The 21,915-nt window shown below is 40.3% G+C and overlaps 1 protein-coding gene across 1 annotated transcript in view; it reads left to right on the top strand.

Annotated features, from left to right (window-relative positions):
• The window catches only part of SNTG1 (syntrophin gamma 1), an 866,981-nt gene that overhangs the window by 766,739 nt on the left and 78,327 nt on the right, over positions 1–21,915 (top strand). Inside the window, exons 14-15 of the mRNA XM_036263979.1 lie at positions 12,389–12,505; positions 13,606–13,677. Of these exons, the coding sequence (XP_036119872.1) occupies positions 12,389–12,505; positions 13,606–13,677 (189 nt within the window). The remainder of the gene's footprint in view (positions 1–12,388; positions 12,506–13,605; positions 13,678–21,915) is intronic.

Genomic DNA, 21,915 nt, shown 5'->3' with positions numbered 1-21,915 from the left:
CATAGGGGTGGGAAAATTCATATAAACCAACTGAAGGTCGTCATTTTCAAATCCTCTCTTTGGTTAGCTCCCCAGTCTACATTGTCTTCAGTAGACTACAATGAACCTTCCTCAGTTCATTGAAACTTGGCTCTCCTGTGGATCATTGTTTCATTCTGTAGCTGTAATTCTCTCAAGAGGTGTCTAGTTTCTTTCCCAAACTCTTCTTGGAGAAGTATAGGCATTCTGCCTGCTCCCATTGTATTGACACTCTAATCTCTCTCTCTCTCCCTCTCTCTCTCTCACACACACACACACACACACACACACACACACCTTTCAACTATCCACTATCACCATCCACTACATCAGAAATCTGAAGATATGTATCTGACCCGCCCGGTTAGAATTTAAGTCTGTGGATCATCATAGATATCTCCATAATCAGTCCTTTAACACTGCTTTCCACATGGAAGAAGACAGAGGCAAGTGTCCTGGCCTTTCTGTTTCCCGACCTGCTGTCACCCAGCCATCGTGACCTTCATGCTTTCTCAACCCCTCACCTCCGTGGTCTTCCCCTGCACCTTGTCATTGTGAGGAACCTCAAAGCGACTGTCATCAAAATTTAACCTCTTTGCTCTACAGTGACACCTTTGACCCTTCACCTAGCCCTTCTAACGTCCTGAACTCTACAATACTCCAATTTTACTAGAATCTTACACTTTCTGATCCCATCATTTTTTATTTTACTTCATTTATTTCATGCCTCTTACCCAGCTTAAAGTCTATGGTCAATTAATAGAATCATTCCTTCACATATATCTTTTGCTCACTTGCTTCCTTATTCTCCTTTCTGGAAAATAATTCAGATAAAATCAAACTTTCCTTCCTCTGGATGACTGTTCTCATTTAGCTAAATATAGCTAAGGGAAACAAACAGCTGTGATAGTATCTCAGCCTGAATTCGTGATCACTAAACTCAAGTAGAGCTAAAGCAGGTTGGCAGTTGTTCTCCAACCCCAGTCCTTTTATGCCTCTCTCTTAAATGACTTTCTGCTGTCTCTTCAGCCCTCTAGACCACCACCCTTATCTTAAATCTTAAAAGACAGTTTTACTCCCTTCTTCACTGAGTAGATTGAAGCAATTAGAGGAGAACTGAACACATCTGCCCACCTCCCTGAATTCCTGTGTGCTCTGCTGTTGCTGTAAATGAACTGTCTGAGCTCCAAGCAACCATCATTGCTCACCCAAATGATTCTCATTCCTCTTTTCTTGCATCATTGTTTTCCTCCCCACTGAATTTTCCTTATGACCACTCCATTTTCTGCTCAGTTTTAGAGGAAATCTCATTAAAAGAGAGGAACTACACACCCAGCTGGTGTGGCTCAGTAGTCAAAAGGTCACTGGTTGGATTCCTGGTCAAGGCGCATGCCCAGGTTATAGGGCAAATCCCCAGTGGGGGGCACACAGGTGGCAGCAATTGATGTTCTCTCTCATTGATGTTTCCATCTCTCTCTCTTACCCTTCTTCTCTCTCTAAAATCAATAAAGAACACAAAAAGTTTTAAAATAAATAAATACAGGAGAGGAACTATACATTCAATGTGTTCAGTTAGACTTCTGCATTCTCTCTTGAGCCCAACCCAGTAAGAATTTGCCCCAAGGATACAAATGAACAGTTTTGCTAGATCAATGATCAGTTCTCAGCTCTTACTGTAGCTGAGTCTTCAGTGGCATTTGACACAGCTGATTATCCTCATTACACTTGTCTCTCATGACATCAAAATAGCATGTTATTTTTTCCTCTTTTCTGCCGCTCATATGATCTGCTGTTCCAAGACGTTGCCCTCGGGCCTCATCTCTCCTCAGTACACACTTAGCCAGTTTCAAGGCTATAATATCAGTCTTAAATAGAAGAATTCAGATTCTATAAAAGACATGACCATTCCTATGAACTTCATAATGCTTTATTAAATTTATACCTTATTATGTTCACTTTATGTCTAAAATGATCATAGTTTTAACATATGTAATACTGATTATTATTCCTGATTATTCCTCCAATGCTGATTTTCTCAAAGTCTTTCCCATATTATTATGGTCATCTCCAATCTTCTGATTTTAAAGATTAAAAACCTTGCACCATCCTTCACCTCACTTTTTCTTTCACACCATATGTTAAAATTCAATTTTCAAAAAAAATTCAGTTAAACAACTTGCTAAAATCTCCTCTACTGCTTCTTCCCAAGCCTTTATCATCTTCCACCTGAATTGCTGTGATAGCATTGTTTTTTTAGATGTTATTAAACTTATTGGGTGACATTGGTTAATAGTAGGGTTGTATAGGTTTCAGATGTACATTTCTATAGTACACAATCTGTATGCATTGGATGCCTTCCACCCAAAGTCATATCTTCTCTCACCACATATATGGCCCCCTTTACATTTGACTACCACCCACACCCTTCCCTCTGGTAACCACCATGCTGTGGTTATGAACTGTCTGTGTCTATGAACTTCAGTTTTATATCCCACATATAAATGAGATGGCTCTTAACTTTTTCTGACTGACTTATTTCACTTACAATATTCTCAAGGTCCATCCATGTGGTCACAAGTGACAATATTTTATTTTTTCTTATGGCTGATAGTATTCCATAATGTATATGAACCATATCTTCTTTATCCAATTCCCTATTGAAGGACACTTTGGTTGTCTCCATGTCTTGGACACCACGAATAATGCTGCAATGAACACAGGGGTGAATTCATCTTTGCAAATGAATGTTCTGGTTTTTCATGTAGATGCCCAGGAGAGGGATTGCTAGGTCATATGGTAACTCTACTTTTAGTTTTTTAGAAACCACCATACTGTTTTCCATAGTGATTGTATCAGTTTATATTACCACCAGCAGCAAATGAAGGTTCATTTTTTTCCACAACCTCTCCAACACTTGTTATTACCTGTCTTGTTGATAGTAGCCATTGTAACAGGTGTGATGTGATATCTCATTATAGTTTTGATTCACAGCTTCTGCATGTAAAATAAACCAACAACCAAACAAAAAGGCAACCAACCATATGTGACATGATATTTGCAAACAACTCCAACAAGGGAGTAGTATCCAAAATAATATAAAGAACTCATACAACTCACCACCAAACAAACAATCCCATTAAGAAATGTGCAAAGGACCTGAACAGACACCTCTCCCAAGAAGACATACCAACAACCATCAGATACATGAAAATATTGTTCAAATTCACTGACTATTAGGAATATATGATATTCTTACAGGCTTCCTTGCCTCTTCTCTCACTTCCTTTTCAATTGAGTGATACTACTGAGACACAAATCAGATTCTGTCTCTCCTCCGCTCAAATCCTCCAATAATTTAACATCTCACTCAGAGCAAAAGCCAGAGTTCTTACAGTGGCCTGCAAGGCTGTGCAAATCTGAGTCACATTCCATTCTATCTCATGGTCAGCTCTCCTCTCTAATCATTTTTCTCTGACCACCATGGCCTCACAATCCCCTCAAACAGTTCTGTCGAACTCCTGCATTACAGTCTTTGCCTTTGTTGTCCCCCTGCCTGAATTGTCTTCCTCCAGTAGATACATGGGGAACCTCAGCTCTGTGGGGCCTGTACTCAGATGTTCTCCCTGGGAGACCTCACACAGTCTTATCTAACATGTCAGACCCTTGGCAACTTCGTATCTTCCCTTCCTGTGCTTGCTCTTTTAACTCTTTCCTTAGGACTTATTATTCTGAATATAGCCTATATTTTAGCTTTTTCTTTTTTCATTCTCTAGCACTCAAGATGGAACCTAAATTATTTTATTGCATTGTATTTAATTCACTGCTGGTCCCCAGTGTTTATAGAAGAAGCTTGGATTAATTACTATAACTTTGTGTGAAAAGGAAAAATGTTCAGGTTACCAATCATCTGAAACTGTTACTTTTATTTATTTTTTATTTTTTTAAATATTTTTAAAATATATTTTTATTGATTTTTTCCGAGAGAGAGGAAGGAAGAAAAATAGAAACATCAATGTGAGAGAGAACCATCAATCTGCTGCCTCCTGCACGCCCCCTACCTGCAACCCCGACATGTGACCCAACGAGGAATGAACCAGGACACCTCAGTCCATGGGGCATGCTCAATCCACTGAGCCATACCAGCTGGGTGAAAATGTCACTTTTATATGCAGAGAGTTTGGATGCCATTATATCTAAGTTGTCTCTTTCCCAGACAACAAAAATAATATTGTTTTTCTCTTTAATTGTGAGGCAAGATGGCCTAGACTCATTTTGTCAGAGAGTGATCAATCTAAGATGGACATGTGTCGGGAAGCAGCCGCCTGTCTCCTGCTGACAAGACGCCCTGCCTTGGTGTGCTCACACCATTACCGAGTGGGGTTACTGGCTGGCATCTCGGTTTTTCTCGAGGACGCAGAAAAGATTGTAAGGCCCGGGAAAGTGAAATTAATGCATAATGGGATTAATTGAGAGTACACTCCAAGTGAGGAGCAGGCCAAGGGGAGAGACAATGGCCCTGAACTCCCTGCGTTATTTGGTTTAAATGAGGGATTTTCAAGGTGGAGACTTTCATTTGCATCCAGGGATGCTTGTCAGAAAAGAGTTATATAACTATATTTCTTCTGGGCATGCATCCATGCATCCACGTGGTGGGGGTGGCAGTGGTCAAAACTGCAATGCAAATTTTATTATAATTTATCTGGGGCCCTAGTAAGGTCGCACTGAGGTCATATCGTTTTCCTCTGCTCCTGCTCCCAGAAGTGGCTCATTTGGAACCTGGCTGCGGGGGCTCTGCTTCAGGGGTTTCAGGGGCTTCAGGCAGAGAGGTGGTCTGAAGGCCGTGTCGTCCTGTCCCCGTCAGGACCCCAGGGCAGCCCCCCCACCCCCCAGCAGCTCATGATTAATCTTCTGCCTAGCAACAGTGGCCTCTCTTTTTCTCTCCTGGTTGCCACTTTCCAAAATACCCTGGCACAGCCCCAGGCTGCTTAATTTCCATGCTTGAAAAAAGACTTTAGAGGCAACCCTTTGTGGTGACAAACGCGAGTGGTTGCCGCGGACCCGTGGCAGGGGCTTTGTGCTGCGCAGTGACTGCTGGCTCAGCAGTGGCCTCGGGGCGCAGCTGGCAGAGGGACAGGAGAGGGTTTCTACAGCTGATGGAAAAGGACAATAGGCTCATTGGTAAGCACGTCATCAACCATATGCCCTTCTACCAAAGTGAAGCTCGCTCCTGCTTGTTCAGGCACTCGGTGCCTTTAGCTCACTGCGGCTTCTCTTCCGTCTTCAGTCTCCTTCAAGTTCATTTGATGCGATTTCTCTTAGAGAAATGTTAGCAAAGCCCAAGTCTTGTACTAGTCTCCCCTCCAAAACAAAATCACCTGATGAAACATTTATCAAACAGTGGACGGCTGACATCACCACGGTTTGGGCAGAAAGGCAGTTTCCTGGGACGGGCTGAAGGAGCGGTTTGGGGCTGCACGCAGGGAAAGGAGGCAGGCGGGCCTCCCGGTTTGCCCCACGGGGTGAGTTCGCCGCCAAATAACATGGAAGGTTGCAATGAGGCATAGTCTGGCCTACCAGGGGCTGAACGGCCTCAGCGTCTGGGGTTGGTGTCCACCGAATGCAGAGAACAGTGGAAGAGAAAGGGGCATTCACGTTGGAAAGTGGTGAGCCGATCCACGCCTGGAGCCCGCGGGCTTCTCTCCGGGAGGTGGGGGAGGGGATGCTGTGGGGAAAACCCAGCGACATACCCTGCAGTGGCAGGGACCTCGCAGGGTCTCTGTATAACCTGGAATCACTATCAGAAGCTGACACGAATTTGTGAGATGCTGTTGATGTTGCTGTGCGAAGGAATAAGGGGCCAGGTGGAACAGATGATGGGAATTTGGGTGGTATCACATCACCTCTCCAGCCTTCGGGACTGGAAGTTAATTCTGAGATCCTGCAAGGCCGGGAATGCCACCAAATCGAAGCTCTTCATAAAGTGTTTATTTTTATTCTCTTGACTTTCGTAGGCACTTTAGATTTCTGTAGCCTTGAGAAACAGCTCTTACTGTCTCATGCTTTTAGTTGTAACGTAATTCTTCTAATTATCTGTGTATACGCACACATACATGCCCATGTGCACATGCACACACACACATACACACACATCAATAGGTAAGAAAAGGGTCTTTTTGCAATTGATTGTGATGCTGGTTCTGTATACAGTGACTGTGAATTCATTTAATTCTGTGCTCCTCTTGTCAGCCATATATAAACTTCTGGTAAATCCTTATATGGCATTGTGGTTTCAGTTATTCTATTTTCATTTCTAGATACAGGTTTTTTTATTTCACAGTTTCCAGTTATCCGCTATAATCTATAAACTAGTCATCAAAATTTTGAACATATATTGAGCCAAGTAGTAAAGTTTGGGTTGGATACCTCCAAAATCTGAATCTCCTGCTGACACCGTTGTAATTAGCTAAGAATAACTGGACAGAGGCAAAGGGAAGGCCAGACAGTATAGGCATTCATCTGTGCAGCTTTGCCAGGAAGCTGCAGTTTGGAGGCATGCCCAGGAAAGTCTGGATGAAACAGGGAAGGTACTTTCCTGTCAGGCACACAGGTGTGACTGCAAGTGCGGGAGGAATTTAAATATTTAAGTTCCTAAACAAAGGGATTTGCTGTCTCGGTTCCCTCTTGCTTGCTTACTCTGGACTCCTGGCTTGTGGGGGCTCTCGTGCCCCTGTAGTCCACATGGCCCATGAGCACGTGGTCCCCACTCACAGTGGACTAATGGACTACAACTAGTCTGATGCTACACTAGACCCAATTCCACCAAATGAATGTAAGCTTTGGACACTGGCTTTACTTCTAGCTCTGCTGAATCCCCAGCTGCACACCTTCTAGGACTGAATTAAAGGAAATGGAGCTTTGCAAACCCAAAGATATAATTCTGCACAAATAAAAATTACTCATCCTCTCGTGATTCTCAGAAAATTCTTTTCCTCAAGATAGCATAGGACTCACCCCCACTAGCAACAGAGAAGGACCATCCATGCATTTCTCTGATAATAACTGGGTTTGTGTTTTTTCTCCTGTTATCTATTTTATCCCTTGGTTTTCTGAATTGCATTAATTTTTCTCTCCTTGTATGGCTTCAAATATTGCTTAAATAGGAGACATTGCAGATAAAAAATATAGACGTACTTGAGGCTCAGAATGATGTTCTCTTGCTCCAGAGAGGATTTACTTTAATTTTGGCAAAATAAAATCGTAAGTGCAATTTAAATAGTCACAATCAGGTCTGAGTGCTTATGAACTTTGCTACACTCTTCATGATGTCTAGCTTATTACTTATTCATTTTCACTTACATGTTGCATCCTGTTGAGTGTTTTGTTGGAGGGCTCTGCAATCGAACACGTGTTACATAAACTTTGACTCTGCTGAGATCCACTGTGTCAGCTGCTCAGCAGTCAGTTGTAAGTGGACAAATGCCATGGCGGAGGTGGCACTGGAGGTGACCTGTACCTCTGCATTTTTTCCACTGGTTTTAGACAAAGTAGAAGAGAGGGAGGGAGAGAGAGAGACAGACAGAGATATACATATGAGAGACACACTTGATTGCCTCCCGTGTACCCTTGACCAGGAATCAAACCCGGTACAAGGGCAGATGCTCCAACCACTGAGCCACACCAGTCGGGACTAGATTTATATTTTATTTTTACGTTTTTAGGGTCTTTGTTATAAGTAGATATTGCATTTCATTAAAAGTTTTTTCTGCATTTTTAGAGATTTCTCTAAATTTATTTTGCACTTGCAATTTACATTTGATATTATTTTTATTAGTTTGAGGTGGTCTTCAGAATGCCTGGATAATTTTAATCCTTCATTGTGATCTGTTTACATGGTATATTATATTGACTCTTTTAAATGTCACTGGATTGATTTCATAAATAAATTTACACCTTTTTTCTATTTAAAGTGATAAAAATGTAAATTTCCTTCTTCGCATTGACCAGCCTTGTCAGGTTGGCTATTAAGGTCAAGTTAGCCTCATAAATTGAGTTAGGGAGTGATCTTTCTGTTATTCTTGCATATGAGGACTTTACAAATATTTGGTTTATTTTTTCTTAAATGTTAAGTAGAGATTGGAGTTGGAGTAAATAGAACCCAACATTTTCTTTTGGAGATATTTTAAATTACAGATCAAATTGCTATAATAACTACAGGATTGCTCATCTTATTTATTTTTTAATTATTTAAAATATTTTTTCTTTATTAATTTTAAAGGGAGAGGGAGAGAGAGATAGAAACATTGATGAGAGAGAACATCAATTGGCCACCTCCTGCATACCCCCAATAGGAATCGGGCCCACAACCCCAGCATGTGTCCTGACTGGGAATCAAACTGGCGACCTCTTGGTGCAGGGGTTGATGCTCAACCATTGAGCAACACTGGCTGGGCCGGGATTGCTCATTAAAAAATATCTTCCGGCATCTGTTCTGATATTTTTTTTGGAATTAATATATTTCACTAAAATTTTTAAATTAATTTGAAAAATGTTGTTTATACTATAATTTCAACATAATTATAATGTCTGTAGGCTCTGAGTGTAGATATTAGTAATTTATGGCTTCTCATTCCATGAGTATTCATATCAAATAATATTTTTGCTTTTGATGATTACCTATTTTACTTTTTTTTAAATATGTCATTAAAGACTGTATTCAATACTTTCTTATTTCATTTAACTTTGCTTTTGGATCTTTCTCTTCTCTTATGCTCTCTAAACTTTTTTTCTCTGTCTCCTAACATTTTGTACTCCTTGGTTGAAATTCCCAGTTTCTTGATTTCACGATTTTCAAAGGCATGCGCATAGATTAAAATTCTAAAACTAGCCTCTGCTGGATCTCTCAAGGTTGATATGGCATATCTTCACTGTCTTTTGGTTCAACCTGTTTTTTAACTTCCTTTTATGTTTTTTCTTTGATTTGTGCATGTTTGTTGTTTAAGCTCTAAACATTTGAGGGTGATATTCCCGTTATCTTTAAATACTGTTCTCTGATTTAATTCCTTTTAGGATGCCGCACATCGTTGAATAATAAAACTTATTTGAGACCAAAACACATAATTATTTTTTGCAGTTTCCAGTAAAATTTAAAAAGTGTGTACTAGATTTTTGTTGAGTCTAGTGTCCTAAATGTCAATTAGGTAAATTTTATTAAGTATATAGTTCAAAATCTCCATACCTTGATAGATTATTTACTTTCATCTAATTGCTTATTTATTGAATTGTGTTAAAGTCTCCTTCCATGATTATCAATTTGTTTATTTCTTTTGTTGTTTCATCAGTTTTTAATTTATAGCTTTTAAAATGATGTTATCAGATACATGAAATCTAATCATTACTATTGATATCTTTAGATTTGACACTGCATCATTATGAATTTTTTTACTGTTGTTAATCCTCACACAAGAATATTTTTTCTGTTGATTTTTTTTAGAGAGAGCAGAGGGAGGGAGGGAGGGGGAGAGAGTTAGAGAAACATCAGTGTGAGAGAGACACATCAGTTGGTTGCCTCCCACACCCACCCCGACCAGGCCTGGGTTCAAACCTGTAACCCAGGCACCTGCCCTTGGCTGGGGATCACACCTGCAGCCCAGGCACCTGCCCTTGGCTGGGGATCACACCTGCAGCCCAGGCACCTGCCCTTGGCTGGGGATCACACCTGCAGCCCAGGCACCTGCCCTTGGCTGGGGATCACACCTGCAGCCCAGGCACCTGCCCTTGGCTGGGGATCACACCTGCAGCCCAGGCGCCTGCCCTTGGCTGGGGATCACACCTGCAGCCCAGGCACCTGCCCTTGGCTGGGGATCACACCTGCAGCCCAGGCACCTGCCCTTGGCTGGGGATCACACCTGCAACCCTTTGGCTCTAAGCGTGAGCTACTCCAGCCTCAGCTAATTTTTTTCTTTTTATTTCCAGTAATAATTCTTGCCTTAAGTCTACATTTTCTATTAGTATTGGTAGGCCAGTTTATTTTTGGCTGCAGTTAGTTTCTAAAAATTTTCCATTCTTGTCTTCACAAACTTTCTGTACACTTATGTTTTAGATTTGCCTTACATTTATATTTTTAGAATATCCAGAACATAGTCTTTTTAAATGAAAATAAATTGAGGCACAGGATAGTATTATCATCATTTACAGAGGACTTTCATTTTCTTTAGCCAGGAGTCTGAAATAAATAAAATCTAAAATCATCATGAATCATGTCCATGAGTTTTTTTCTCTTTTGTTTCTTTCTTGTTTCTCTACACCACCGCCCCCCTCCCCTCCACCCCCCACAGCTGTCAGTCTGCCCTCTCTCTCTGAGTCTGTCCCTGTTTTGCTTGTTAGTTCATTTTGTTCATTAGATTCCACACATGAGTGAACCCATATGGTACGTGTCTTTCTCTGACTGGCTATGTCACTTAGCATAGTGGTCTCCAGGCCCATTCATACTGTGGCAAAGGGTAAGTTTTTTATGGTCAAGTAGTATTCCATTTTGTAAATGTGTTATAGCTTTATTATCCCCTCATCTACTCGTGGAAACCTGGGGGCTGCCAGGGAGTGGAGGAATGGAGGTGGAGGAGGGTAAAGGGGAAATAAATGGTGGTGGACAGACTTGACTTGGGGTGGTGAACACACAATACAGTGTACAGATGTGTTGTAGAATTATGCACTTGGAACATAATTTTATTAACCAGGTCACCCCAATAAATTCAATAAAAGTGAAAATAATCATCATGAGTCATTTCAAGGTTGACATTTTCTGAATCATACAAGGTTGTTCTTGTAAGAGCTCAATGACGTCTGGCTCAGCACTGTTGCTGGGACGCAGGCGCCTGTGACCTGCAATGAGAGTGAAGTGCTCACTGAGGCTCACCCCGCTCCGAGGGTCCTGAGCTTTGCCTCATGTCCTGAAACAGGCTGAAGAAAGTATCTCAACCTTCGCTGGCCCCTTCTGCACTGGAAAATGCCCCTTGGCAGAAGCTGATCCACATTTGGAATCACCTTTATCAACCACTTTATTTCTATGAGGTTTTTGTTGTTGCTTTTTTCTGGTAATGCTTTATTTTATAGCCTATAAAATATGTAGTGTTTTAAGCACATATAAAGAGTAACATTTTTAGTGTTTTCTAAGGCAACTTCATTTAGCGGGTTGTCTGATTACATAAAGTACAACAACTGGAAGTGTACAATAATTACCTCCTAATTTTATTCTATCTCAATTATTCTGACAAATTATATATCCTTCTATAGTTACCTAAATCATTTTCCTTTTTCCTTTATGGTATTTTCAGCTAGAAAACTTCATTACTCTTTTATTTTTTTAATTTATTTTTTTTATTACAGTTGATATGCAATATTATATTAATTTCAGGTATACAACATCGAGATAAAACATTTACATTCCTTACAAACTGACCTCCTTGTCTTCACTGGTTAATAATAACATAAGAGAAACTAGCTGTAGTAATTGATTCTTTATCATTGCTTATATTGCCAGGTAGATACTTAATCAAATAACATCATAATTTTAAAAGAGTTAAAAGAATGGAAGTTTTAGAGTAAGAAAGAACATTCTGCCAACACCAACACCAAAGTAAATTATGTGATGTAGAAAATATATTCTCCCAGGCACCTCTACCACGTAGTCTGTGGTAAGAGATAAATAAAATGACATATGAATATATTTTCACTAATGTAATATTCATTTAATAAATGTTTATGTACATGTTTGACCTTCACCTCAACCAAAGGATAAAAAGAGGAGTGACCATTTAATTTTCTTTTGGAAATTGATCCACTTCAATTTAAAAGCTAGAAGCAAAGGACTTGTCACTGCCGTTTGATATAGGAGTAATGCTTGGACAATGCTTAGTCATCCTAGATCAGTGACTACACCCAGCAAGCACAGGGGAAATACTGTACACCATACTAATGCTCATAACATCTTTGACTTATCTCATTATCCACTTGATTATTTTATCCTGGGATCACATTCCCAGATAGTAAAATGTCACTAATTGGGAAACAGACAGTTTTAGTCAATGAATTCAGTTCCAAAGAAATATTTTTATACTACACATGGTGGAAAGTGGGAAACATCATTTATGCCAAGTTGGATTATGGAAACAAATAAACATTGGATAAGTGCTCATGGAAACATATTACAAATTTTTATTAGTGTTCACATATAGGTATTGAAGGCAAATCTTGTTAATGTACTTTTTGCATCAATTAACTTAATACTTTTATGAGAGCACTAAGATGTGGAAAAATACACATAACACATCTGATGTGAGACTTTGGGCAGTAATTACACTGAATTGCCTTGCAGATAGTCTATATGGGGTGGTGTGAAGCACGGGAGCAGGACCCTCTTCAAGACTGTGTGTACTCGCCAGTGTTTCTAGCCCTCAGGGGCTCCTGCCTTTACAAGTTTCTGGCACCTCCAGTAAGTATTTTTGACCCACATTCTTATCTGTCCATATTATCATAACAGAATGACATCAAACTCTACAAATCATATGTTACCGATATACTTTTAAAGTAAGCTACAGAAAAAAAGAAAACCAAATGTTTTTGAGTAGATTTTGCTAAATATATGCATTGTAGCATTAAACATTATATTATAATCCTTGAAAAACCTAGAAATCTTTTCTACTGAAGCATTTATGAGAGTCAAGTTATGTTTATGTAACACAAATCTGTCTATATCCAATCATCATATTTTTGATATTCTATATGCTAGTCATTTGGCTTTGTATTAAATATGTATGGGTATCTATTGCACCTAATATCTTGCTTTTGAAACATGGATTTTACACAACAGTAATTCTCAATAAATATTTATTGAATAGAAATATCAAATGTCAGACCCCTCACTTGGAGGTCTAATAATGCATAAGGTCTTAGAACTGTCAAGTCTGACTTACTGCTGTTTTAAATGTCTATGTACAAAGTTCAAAACACCAGTAAGGCAGGTTAAAAAGCCATTAATATTTATTTTTACTATATTACTGCTCTGAATAATTTATTATGACTGAAAAGATAGATATATGTTTCAAACTTTAGTGAGTAAAATATCATCATTGTGGTGTTTGGTGTCTTCATAATTTTGTAAAGTGTTCACATCTTGGAATGACTTTTAATATAAATTATGTCTTTCTAGAAAATTAAACCCAGGGTTGCTATCTAGCATTCTCCTTTGTAGGTAATGAGCAGTAAATGAAAATAATAAAATTACATGAGTGAAATACTAATACTTAGTATTTATTTGTAAATAATACACACATTATTTAAAATACGTAAATACACTGGGCAAGTCGAGATCGGTGCGTGTAACAGGAGGTGTTTGCTGAGCGAGAAGAGAAACGGCGATAAAGCCTCCAAGACAGAAACCGCAGCTGCCACGTGAACCCCGGACAGAGGAGCTCACAGCCGAGAGACTGCATGTGACAGGTTCCCTTCGACCCACAGTGTATAAATAGCATAAAGACAGGAACAGGAGCATCTTTCTGAAACAAATGGCATATTGTTTCTCATTTTTTAAAGGTGACAACGTGGGACTGGACCCGAGCAGAAAAAACCTTTTCAGTTTATGAGATCATGTGCAAGATTCTCAAGGTATGATCAGTCGGTAGTACAAGTTTTAATCGTTTTTCCTCAGCAAACAGTGTTCTGGCTCATAACTAGCTCCTGAAAAGAAAGGATGCATGGTTATAAAAGTAAATACAAGGTCAAGACAAATAAATTATGTATACCCTCAGTCTAGGGAGCAAACAAGGAAAAGCTTGGCAGAAATCTGCTGAGGAAGAAGTAGAAAGTGCAATTGGAAATGGTCTGAATTTAAACATCATTTATTACCATAGTATTTTGCTCAGTAAAATACAGCAGAGAAAGATTTGGGTAAGTCTTTGATTTAGAAAATGTAGAAGATATAAAGGCATATTGCAAAGGAAGGTCATTTTAAAAAACATTCTCAGGGTAAGGTTATCACTCTGAGTATGCAAAACAATATATAATCATTTTTAATCAATTAAATTTCTGTGCTATACACAAAATTGTTACAATAGTAAAGTATCAAGAATTCTTTAAAATTCCAAATGGTTCCTGTAGCCATTTTTAATAAAAAAGTGAGAATACTTTATAAAACCTAAATAATAATCTATACCCAGTCTCTACTCTGGGTTCTACAGGACTGGAAGTACTAAAGACTGATTATTAGTCCTTGTTAAGGTTGACCTTGTTTGTATAATCAAGAAGAACCAAGCTTTTTGAATGTCAATTATTTCTTGTTCAGTTAAAAACTCAGTAGAGGAGAAAATGTTGAAAACTTTACACATAATGAAACGTATCAAAAGTGTCTGAAAGCAGAGACAAAGGAAGATGATTACCTCAAGAATGTTCAGAATTTTTTCTCTATAGAATAATTCTAGATTAAAGCTGACGTTTAAAATAGCATGAAAGCAAAATAAAAATCTAGGTCATTGCTCGCTCATCACTGTGCATGGTTTCAGTTTGATTGTGGGAATAATTATGGAGGAACAACCCTGAAACACTTGAATTTATTGCTGGTAAAAAGCTCTGGAAACTTCTTCTTTTTAATCCTCACCCAAGGACATTTTTGCACTTATCTTCAGATAGAGTGGGAGGAGAGAGGGAGAAAGAGAGAGAGAGAAACATCACACTGGCTGCCACCCACATGACCCCAACTGGGGCCAGGGACAAATTGCAACCGAAGTACGTGCCCTTAGTGGGAACCGAACCCAGGTCTCTCTGGTCCGTGGGCCAACGCTCTAACCGCTGAGCCAAACCGGCCAGGGCAATCTCTGGGAATGTCTAAAAATCTGCCAGTATCTGAAAAAAATGAGATTGTACTCAACTCTAGTTAAATGAAATACTTACCAAAATGACAAATAAAATTGTTTTCTAATTGAATTTTGAGAAAAGAAAAACTACTGTAATTAAAAAGAAATAATAAAAAAAGAGAGGAAGGAAGGAGGAGAGAGAGGAAGGGAGGGGAAAAGGAAAAGAGAGAGAAAAAATAAAAATAAAGATAGAAAATCCTAACAAATCAGTGATTTTTTTGTCCACTCACTTATCATACATTAATATAACTTTTCATGCATTAATATAACTTTCATGTCTAACATGCATTACTGTATTCTTATTTAGACTTAAATTATTTCCAAACTGTTTCCAAGTGGCTAATGTGGTCTTTGTATCCTTCTATTTTTTTTAAATATCTTTAAACATTTAAAAATAATGTAGTTTATTATAATAATTTAAATAAGGACAATGTTAAAGGAGGTGATATGAATTATGTCTGGTTCCATATAAACAATATTTTATTTTTCTTTTAAAATATTTTTGCAAAGTTTTCTGATTTTTTATGTAAAGGTATGTCTTGAATGTTTTATGTAAATTAATATTCTTCCAACAATACTTTGTTTTTTGTTTTGTAGTTTTTATGTATCCAATTATTTGGCCATATTTACTTAGCTGTTTAGATATTTCCTCAGTCTGTCTATCAGACATAACAAAACAATTATTCTTCGACATTTAATAGATAAATGTTGATTATTGCCATATACCAGGTAATCTGCTAAGCACTCATGATGGCTGGAAAGAAAAGGCAGAAAAACAATCTCTGCTTTCATGGAACTGAAATTTTATCAGGGTGACACAGACGTTAAGTAAATATAAAAGGACAAAAAGATAGCAAAGAATTGATCTTTGTTCACACATTACATTACATAACTTTCAAGATAGTGCCTTTAACATAAATTCCAAGTTTGGGAATTCCTGGCTGGGAAATATTTAAATATTTTACTGACAATGTTTATATATCTAAGCTGACTTCTAGAAAAGCAATTCTGTGTATACTGCTATCACAAGTATTTGGATGTGCCCAGGTATTTCCACTCTGCCCAAATTAAGGCCAAAGAACACTTCTTATTTATCTTTCAACATAACATTTTCCTTAACCCTATTAGTTGCTTTGGGAAAATATTGATACAGGTTAATGAGTCCTGGAGATAAGTATTTTGACATTGAATAAAATACAAATTTCCTGTTACTGGTTTTATGTAAATAAGAACATGTTTCTACCATTATTGCATACAGCACTAATGTTCTATGCTTCATGGGTTTACAGTTGACTTACAATATTATGTACTGAGGATTTTTGGTACTAAAAGACATTTTATATAGCATGAGGACATATGCAGAGGGGTGGCCATCAGACTCAGTACTAAATAGATGATTTTCCTGCATGCAGATCAGCCTGGAGGCTCGCTGGTGTGACCAGAAGCCTGGTCTCAGGTGTCTGGATCTGGGTAGCAAACCTCAAAGAGGGCTTCTGACAGCCAGCCATCTCCGACTGCGAGGCAGAAGTTCTCTGCAAAGTGTGTGAGTCGGAGACTCCTGTCTCCAGGCAGGGATCACTTAGATAAGGCAAATTTAAAAGCACGATTTAACAATCTGGATCACAGAACATCTCTCCTGGAATCACCAATTGTGAAAACTCTCTTCTGATAGGAGGCTACACCAGCAACAACAAAAATGAGGAAATAATCACTACCCCGTGTACAGAGCCTACATACACACTCCAGTTATTGCTCTATCTGCCTTACACAACAATTTATTTAACGTTTAAAACACCACTATGAAGTCATTGTTATTCTCATTTCACAGATATGAAACCTGAGGCAAAAAAGTTTAAATAGCTCAAGAATAGATAACTAAAAATTTGAATCTTGCAATCTGTCACAAAATTCGTTCTTGTATGTTATACTAGATTGTCCCTTTCTTTCTTACTGTGAGCACTGACAGATCAGAAGGATGGGACTGAGAAGCCTGGCCAGGTGCTGAGGAGGGATGAACTCAGCACCTTCTGTAAACGGATTAGTCGCCGTCAACTCCAATTTCTGCATCTGTTCAATGGGGCTAATAAGGCATCCGGAGGTTATTGAGAAGATTATGAATGTATTAACTAAATGGTGAATGGGTTTTTCTTTCTTTATTCATATTATAAGTGCTCATCAAGTATTGCCTGTGTGCCGAGCACCCCTCTAGGCATTCGGGGTTCAGTGCTACTGTGCAGGAAAGGGGAGCTGACGAAGAGCCTTGCTGAAGGAATGTCAGGAGAACACTTTGGAGAAGGCCTTAAATAAACTTAAAACCTAAGTGATCATTCAAAGACCAAACAGATGGAGATGTGTTTCGTTGGGGCTGGGGTTTGGTGAGTGGGCGGAGAAAAGGCCTTCTGGGCACAGGATGCAACATGCACACTTGCCCAGGTGCACAGAGGTGTACACGGAAACAACCAAAACGTTCAGCATGGCTAGTGTGCTAGGTATAAGGTTTGTGTTCGTGTTGATGTGTGTTGGTGTGGGGGAAAGCTAATAGAAAAAATAAAAAGGAATATGACTCATTTAAAGAACAAAGGAGATAGATACACTGAAGGATTTTAAGCATGTGATGGGGGGTTGTTAGGGTGGAGGAGGGGCACACCAGGGGCTGCTGCCCAGATTCTGATCAGAGAACACATGTTCCGAACCAGGGCTGGGAGGTTGGGGAGGAGGAGACGGACGTGAGCAGAAGCCTGCGTAAAGGCCCCTGGTCAGTCACTGCACACGCGTGCGCAGAGGCCAGCCCTGTTCATCTGAGTTCTAACTTTCTAACTGCGGTAGAGCTGCAGTAGCTGGGAAAGGACACACCATGTTGCGCTTTTTTGTTAATCCTCACCTGAGGGTATTGTTTTCCATTGACTTTTAGAGAGAGTGGAAGGGAGAAAGGGAGGGAGGAAGGGAGGGTGGGGGAGGGGGGGGAGAGAGAGAGACATCGATGTGAGAGAGACACATCAATTGTTTGCTTCCCTCATGTGCCCCAACCAGGCCCAGGGATAGAACCTACAACCCAGGTACATGCCCTTGACTGGGAATGAAACCTTTGACCCTTTGGTGCATGGGCCAACACTCTAACCACGGAGCACACCGGCCAGGGCGACACACCATGTTTTGAAGTCTACACTAGAACTTCAAGAAAGCTTTTAATTCTGCTTTATAGTCATGCTATAGTTTCTTACTTCATCTTCTTGCCTAATCTACCAAAACCTATGTTAAACCTTTTTTTATTTTTTTAAAATTAACATATACTTTTCATTCTCACCCTTGGGTGATGATCCTATTTCCTACTAACAAAGTCTCTCAGCATCGCAAATACCCACTGCAGCCCTATCTTGATAGATGGCCCCTGGCTCTCACCTAAAGCAGCAATTCCCGGCATGGTAGCCCCTGTCCACTCTGATGTATCAGGGACACCAGCAGTTCTGTGCTGATGAACTGCACTGCATGTTATTCCCAAACCTCAGCCCCCAGTTCTAAGTATTCAGCAGTGTACACACTGTGAACTGATGTGTCAAATACAAATGGCAAATGCTAAGTCTGAAATTTAGGATTAAACAATTGAAGAGGAATATGAAACAACATGAAAACTAGAGAAGAAAGGAAAAAAACTAGAATTTTGTTAATTTTTATAGAACCTAGAAGAAGGAGGGATGGTCAACAGATACTTTATATAAAGAGGCAAAGCCAATACTTTGCCCAATGAACTGATATCACACTAACTAAGTCTTAGCATTGGGTACACTTTATCATTAGAGGCCTTTGGGTGTTGATCACAAGGGATTTTTCCAGATGTTGTGGAACTTATCATTTTTTCAATTTTGAGGCCTCAATTTTTTTAAATGTGCAAAAACAGAAATATAAAATTAGGCTTGAAAGTAAATATTTAGAATGAGAAAAATAATCATAATACATAATAATTTTAAAAGTTGACAGATACAACAACATTGTTAAATTTATAAAAAGGTTATTATATTTTTAATATCTGTCTAACACAGCTCTTCAGTATCTTATCCCCTTATGTTTTTGGGGGGACTGTGTACTCCTTGATCATCTCTTCCAAGAAAAACAATTTTATAATATCAGTGTCTATAGGAAAGATTAGTTTACTACTGCATTTTGTTCTTACTTAACTGGACACCAATATCACCTCCCTTCTACAGAACCTGCCAAAGTCCTTACCTTGAGTATAGCTCCCCATGTAACCTGGTTCTCATCCTACAGCTGGATTTAGGACTGCAATTCTAATGGCCATAATGTGAAAGGCCAAGTTATAGTAATTGTCCTGTCAACAGCTCATACATGGGGAAACAGAAGAGGAGTCAATGAAGTATCCGTCTTCATTTACAATAGTTGAATTATATGCTTTTTTGTATAGAAATGCACCTCCAATATCACTTGGCTAGAAAACCATGCAAAACTGGAGGACCATTTGTTGTGTACATATTCCAGGCCTGACCCTTTCAGAGCCAGCAGTAGATTGGGCAGGAGAAAGACCACTGCGGGAAGAAGGTAATGGAGTAGACGGAAGTTAGTACACGCTCCTCCTCCAAGGTCCGAACTTGAATTACAACTAGATTATAGAACAATCAACCTGAATGACCAACTGAAGACTAGCTGAACAGAAGTCTTATAGTGTAATATTTACAGAAGAAGTCACATCTAGACTGGTAGGAAGAGGGAAGCTGTGGAAATGGCTGGCCCTGAGGGATCTCTCAGCTGCGAAATTCCCCTTGAAGGAACGTGGGGTCTCGAGCCCACGCTGAGATTTTCAGCCAGGAGAGTAAGAGCTGGAAAGAAGCCCTCACATAACAGCTGGTTGTGGAAATCAGTGAAGATTCTGTCTGCCAGGCAGTGACAGGAATCTTCTAGAAAACCAGAGCTCTCTTCTTTTCACTTATTTATTGATTTATTTTGTTAATTCTCACCTGAGGATATTTTCCATTGATTTATTTTATTTTATTTTTTTAGATAATGGAGTGGGAAGGAGGAAGGGAGAGACAGGGAGAGAGGGAAACATCAATGTGAGAGAGACATATCAATTGGTTGCCTCCTGCACAACCCCAACTGGTATGTGCCCTTGACCGGAAATCAAACACAAGACTCATCAGTCCATGGGCCTATGCTCTAACCACTGAGAAAAACCGGACAGGGCCCAAGGTGCCCTTTTAAAAGGCCAACACACAAAATCTCAATTTGCAGTCAATCATTGTGGGCTTTGGCAGAAGGAGGGAATCAAAGCAAACTGAAGTAGTTGAGGACAGATTAGGTCCTGTGGCTCTGGGGAGGGCCATAAAACAGCCCCTGGGGTCCCTGTGCTGAGTCCCTCTCCCACACTTTCCCCAACACCATCTTTCCTGAGTTGAGCACTCCCCTCCACATGTGTGGCCTAGGGGGACTGTGCCGGCTCCCTCCTGGCCCCTGTCACCCTATCCTGCCAAGCTAATGCTCTGTGGAGGAGCCTACTGCCTGAGCCTGTGGTATAGACTTTCTTGAGGGGATCTTGGGGACAAACCCAGAGGAAGTCAGAACCTGAGTGTGAGCTCTGGGGCGGGCCATCCCCTCGCCCAGGCCTATGTGGAGCAGTGGTGCCTCACCTTCCCCACCCCATACCCCTGGGGGAATCACTAGCTCAGCCAGGTTACAGCCACTAACTCAACCCTCCCAACCCGCAGGGGTCCCGCCCCTCTGAGCTTGCACTTTGCAAGATTGACAGTGGGCTGTGGCCAGCTGGGCTCCTCAGTGCAGGGCACTCCCTAACAGGTGGGGAACGTCCAGCCCACGGGCCGTATGAGGCCCGCAAAGTCAATACCAGCTAACATCACACGCCTCACCAAGTTAGCCTGACCAAATATAGCAGGCTAATTTTTTACTTGATAATTTTGTATGGCCCATTAATGATATTATAAATATCCAAATGGCCCGTGGCAGAAAAAGGTTTCCCCACCCCTTAGAGGTCATGGCAGACTCTGGAACTGCTGGTGTGGCCCTTGGGCAGAGACCATTGCTCTCTCACTCATGCAGCCGGTACCACTGTTCCTGTGTGGAGCCCTCCCTTTGCATGGCCAAGTCTTGGTCTTTGGGGCCTGATGAACCGTGCAGAGCTCACCCTGGTAAATCCCTGAGATCCAGCCTCACCACAAAGGTCTGAGGGCACCCAACGAGTGGTGGTTGTACTTGGTGTACCCTGAGACTATTGGTAAGTAGCCTTCACCCCAGAATTGGCTTAAGTTTGAACACCACTAACCCCTACGTGGTGATTGAGAGCATCCTTCATGTAACTTGCTTCCAGCCAGAGGCTCTTTAAGGGGCCTAGCCTGGTGGTAGCTGACAGATGGTGGCAGACCTTGAGGAGACTTGGGCTTTTTGTTGACTTGCTCTCAAGCTCAGTTCTGGAGGAAGCCTGCCTTCGTGCCAGCTAGGCCCCTGCTGTGCACACCCAGGCCAGCGCAGACAGGTGGCCCAAGGCTGGTCACAAGCCAAGCTTGACATTGATCTGCACTGGAGTTCCTTCCAAGTGGCCCAGAACCAATGCACCTAGTGGCAGGATCCAGACTACATCAGAGCGTGACCCAATTAGCTCCACAAACAGCACAGCCAGAGAGAGACCCTGTTGGGGCAAATAGAGCTTTCTGGGGTCAGCCTCCACACAGCAGCTCACATGTTGCATTGGGAGTCGATCTTGGTAACCAGCTAGAGGGGCAACCCCACCCACGATGGAACAGCATGAATTTTTCAAACATTTTAAATAATTGTGCATAAGTTTTGAAAACTATCTGATGATTCTTCATTTTTTTTGTCTTTGTGGTAATAAAATTACAGCTGTATGATGTTTTTGTGAAGCTTCTAAAGCAACACAAGGTCCTTATTTAAATCAAACAAGTATCTCTTAGCAATGGGAGTGGTAATAAAATGATTCAGTCCCTTTTTTCTTTAAGAACTTAATATACAAAAA

Source organism: Molossus molossus, unplaced genomic scaffold, assembly GCF_014108415.1.
Source record: "Molossus molossus isolate mMolMol1 unplaced genomic scaffold, mMolMol1.p scaffold_m16_p_16, whole genome shotgun sequence".
Classification (NCBI taxonomy): domain Eukaryota; kingdom Metazoa; phylum Chordata; class Mammalia; order Chiroptera; family Molossidae; genus Molossus; species Molossus molossus.
Note: the sequence above shows the minus strand (reverse complement) of the source record. Positions and strands in the feature narration are given on the sequence as shown.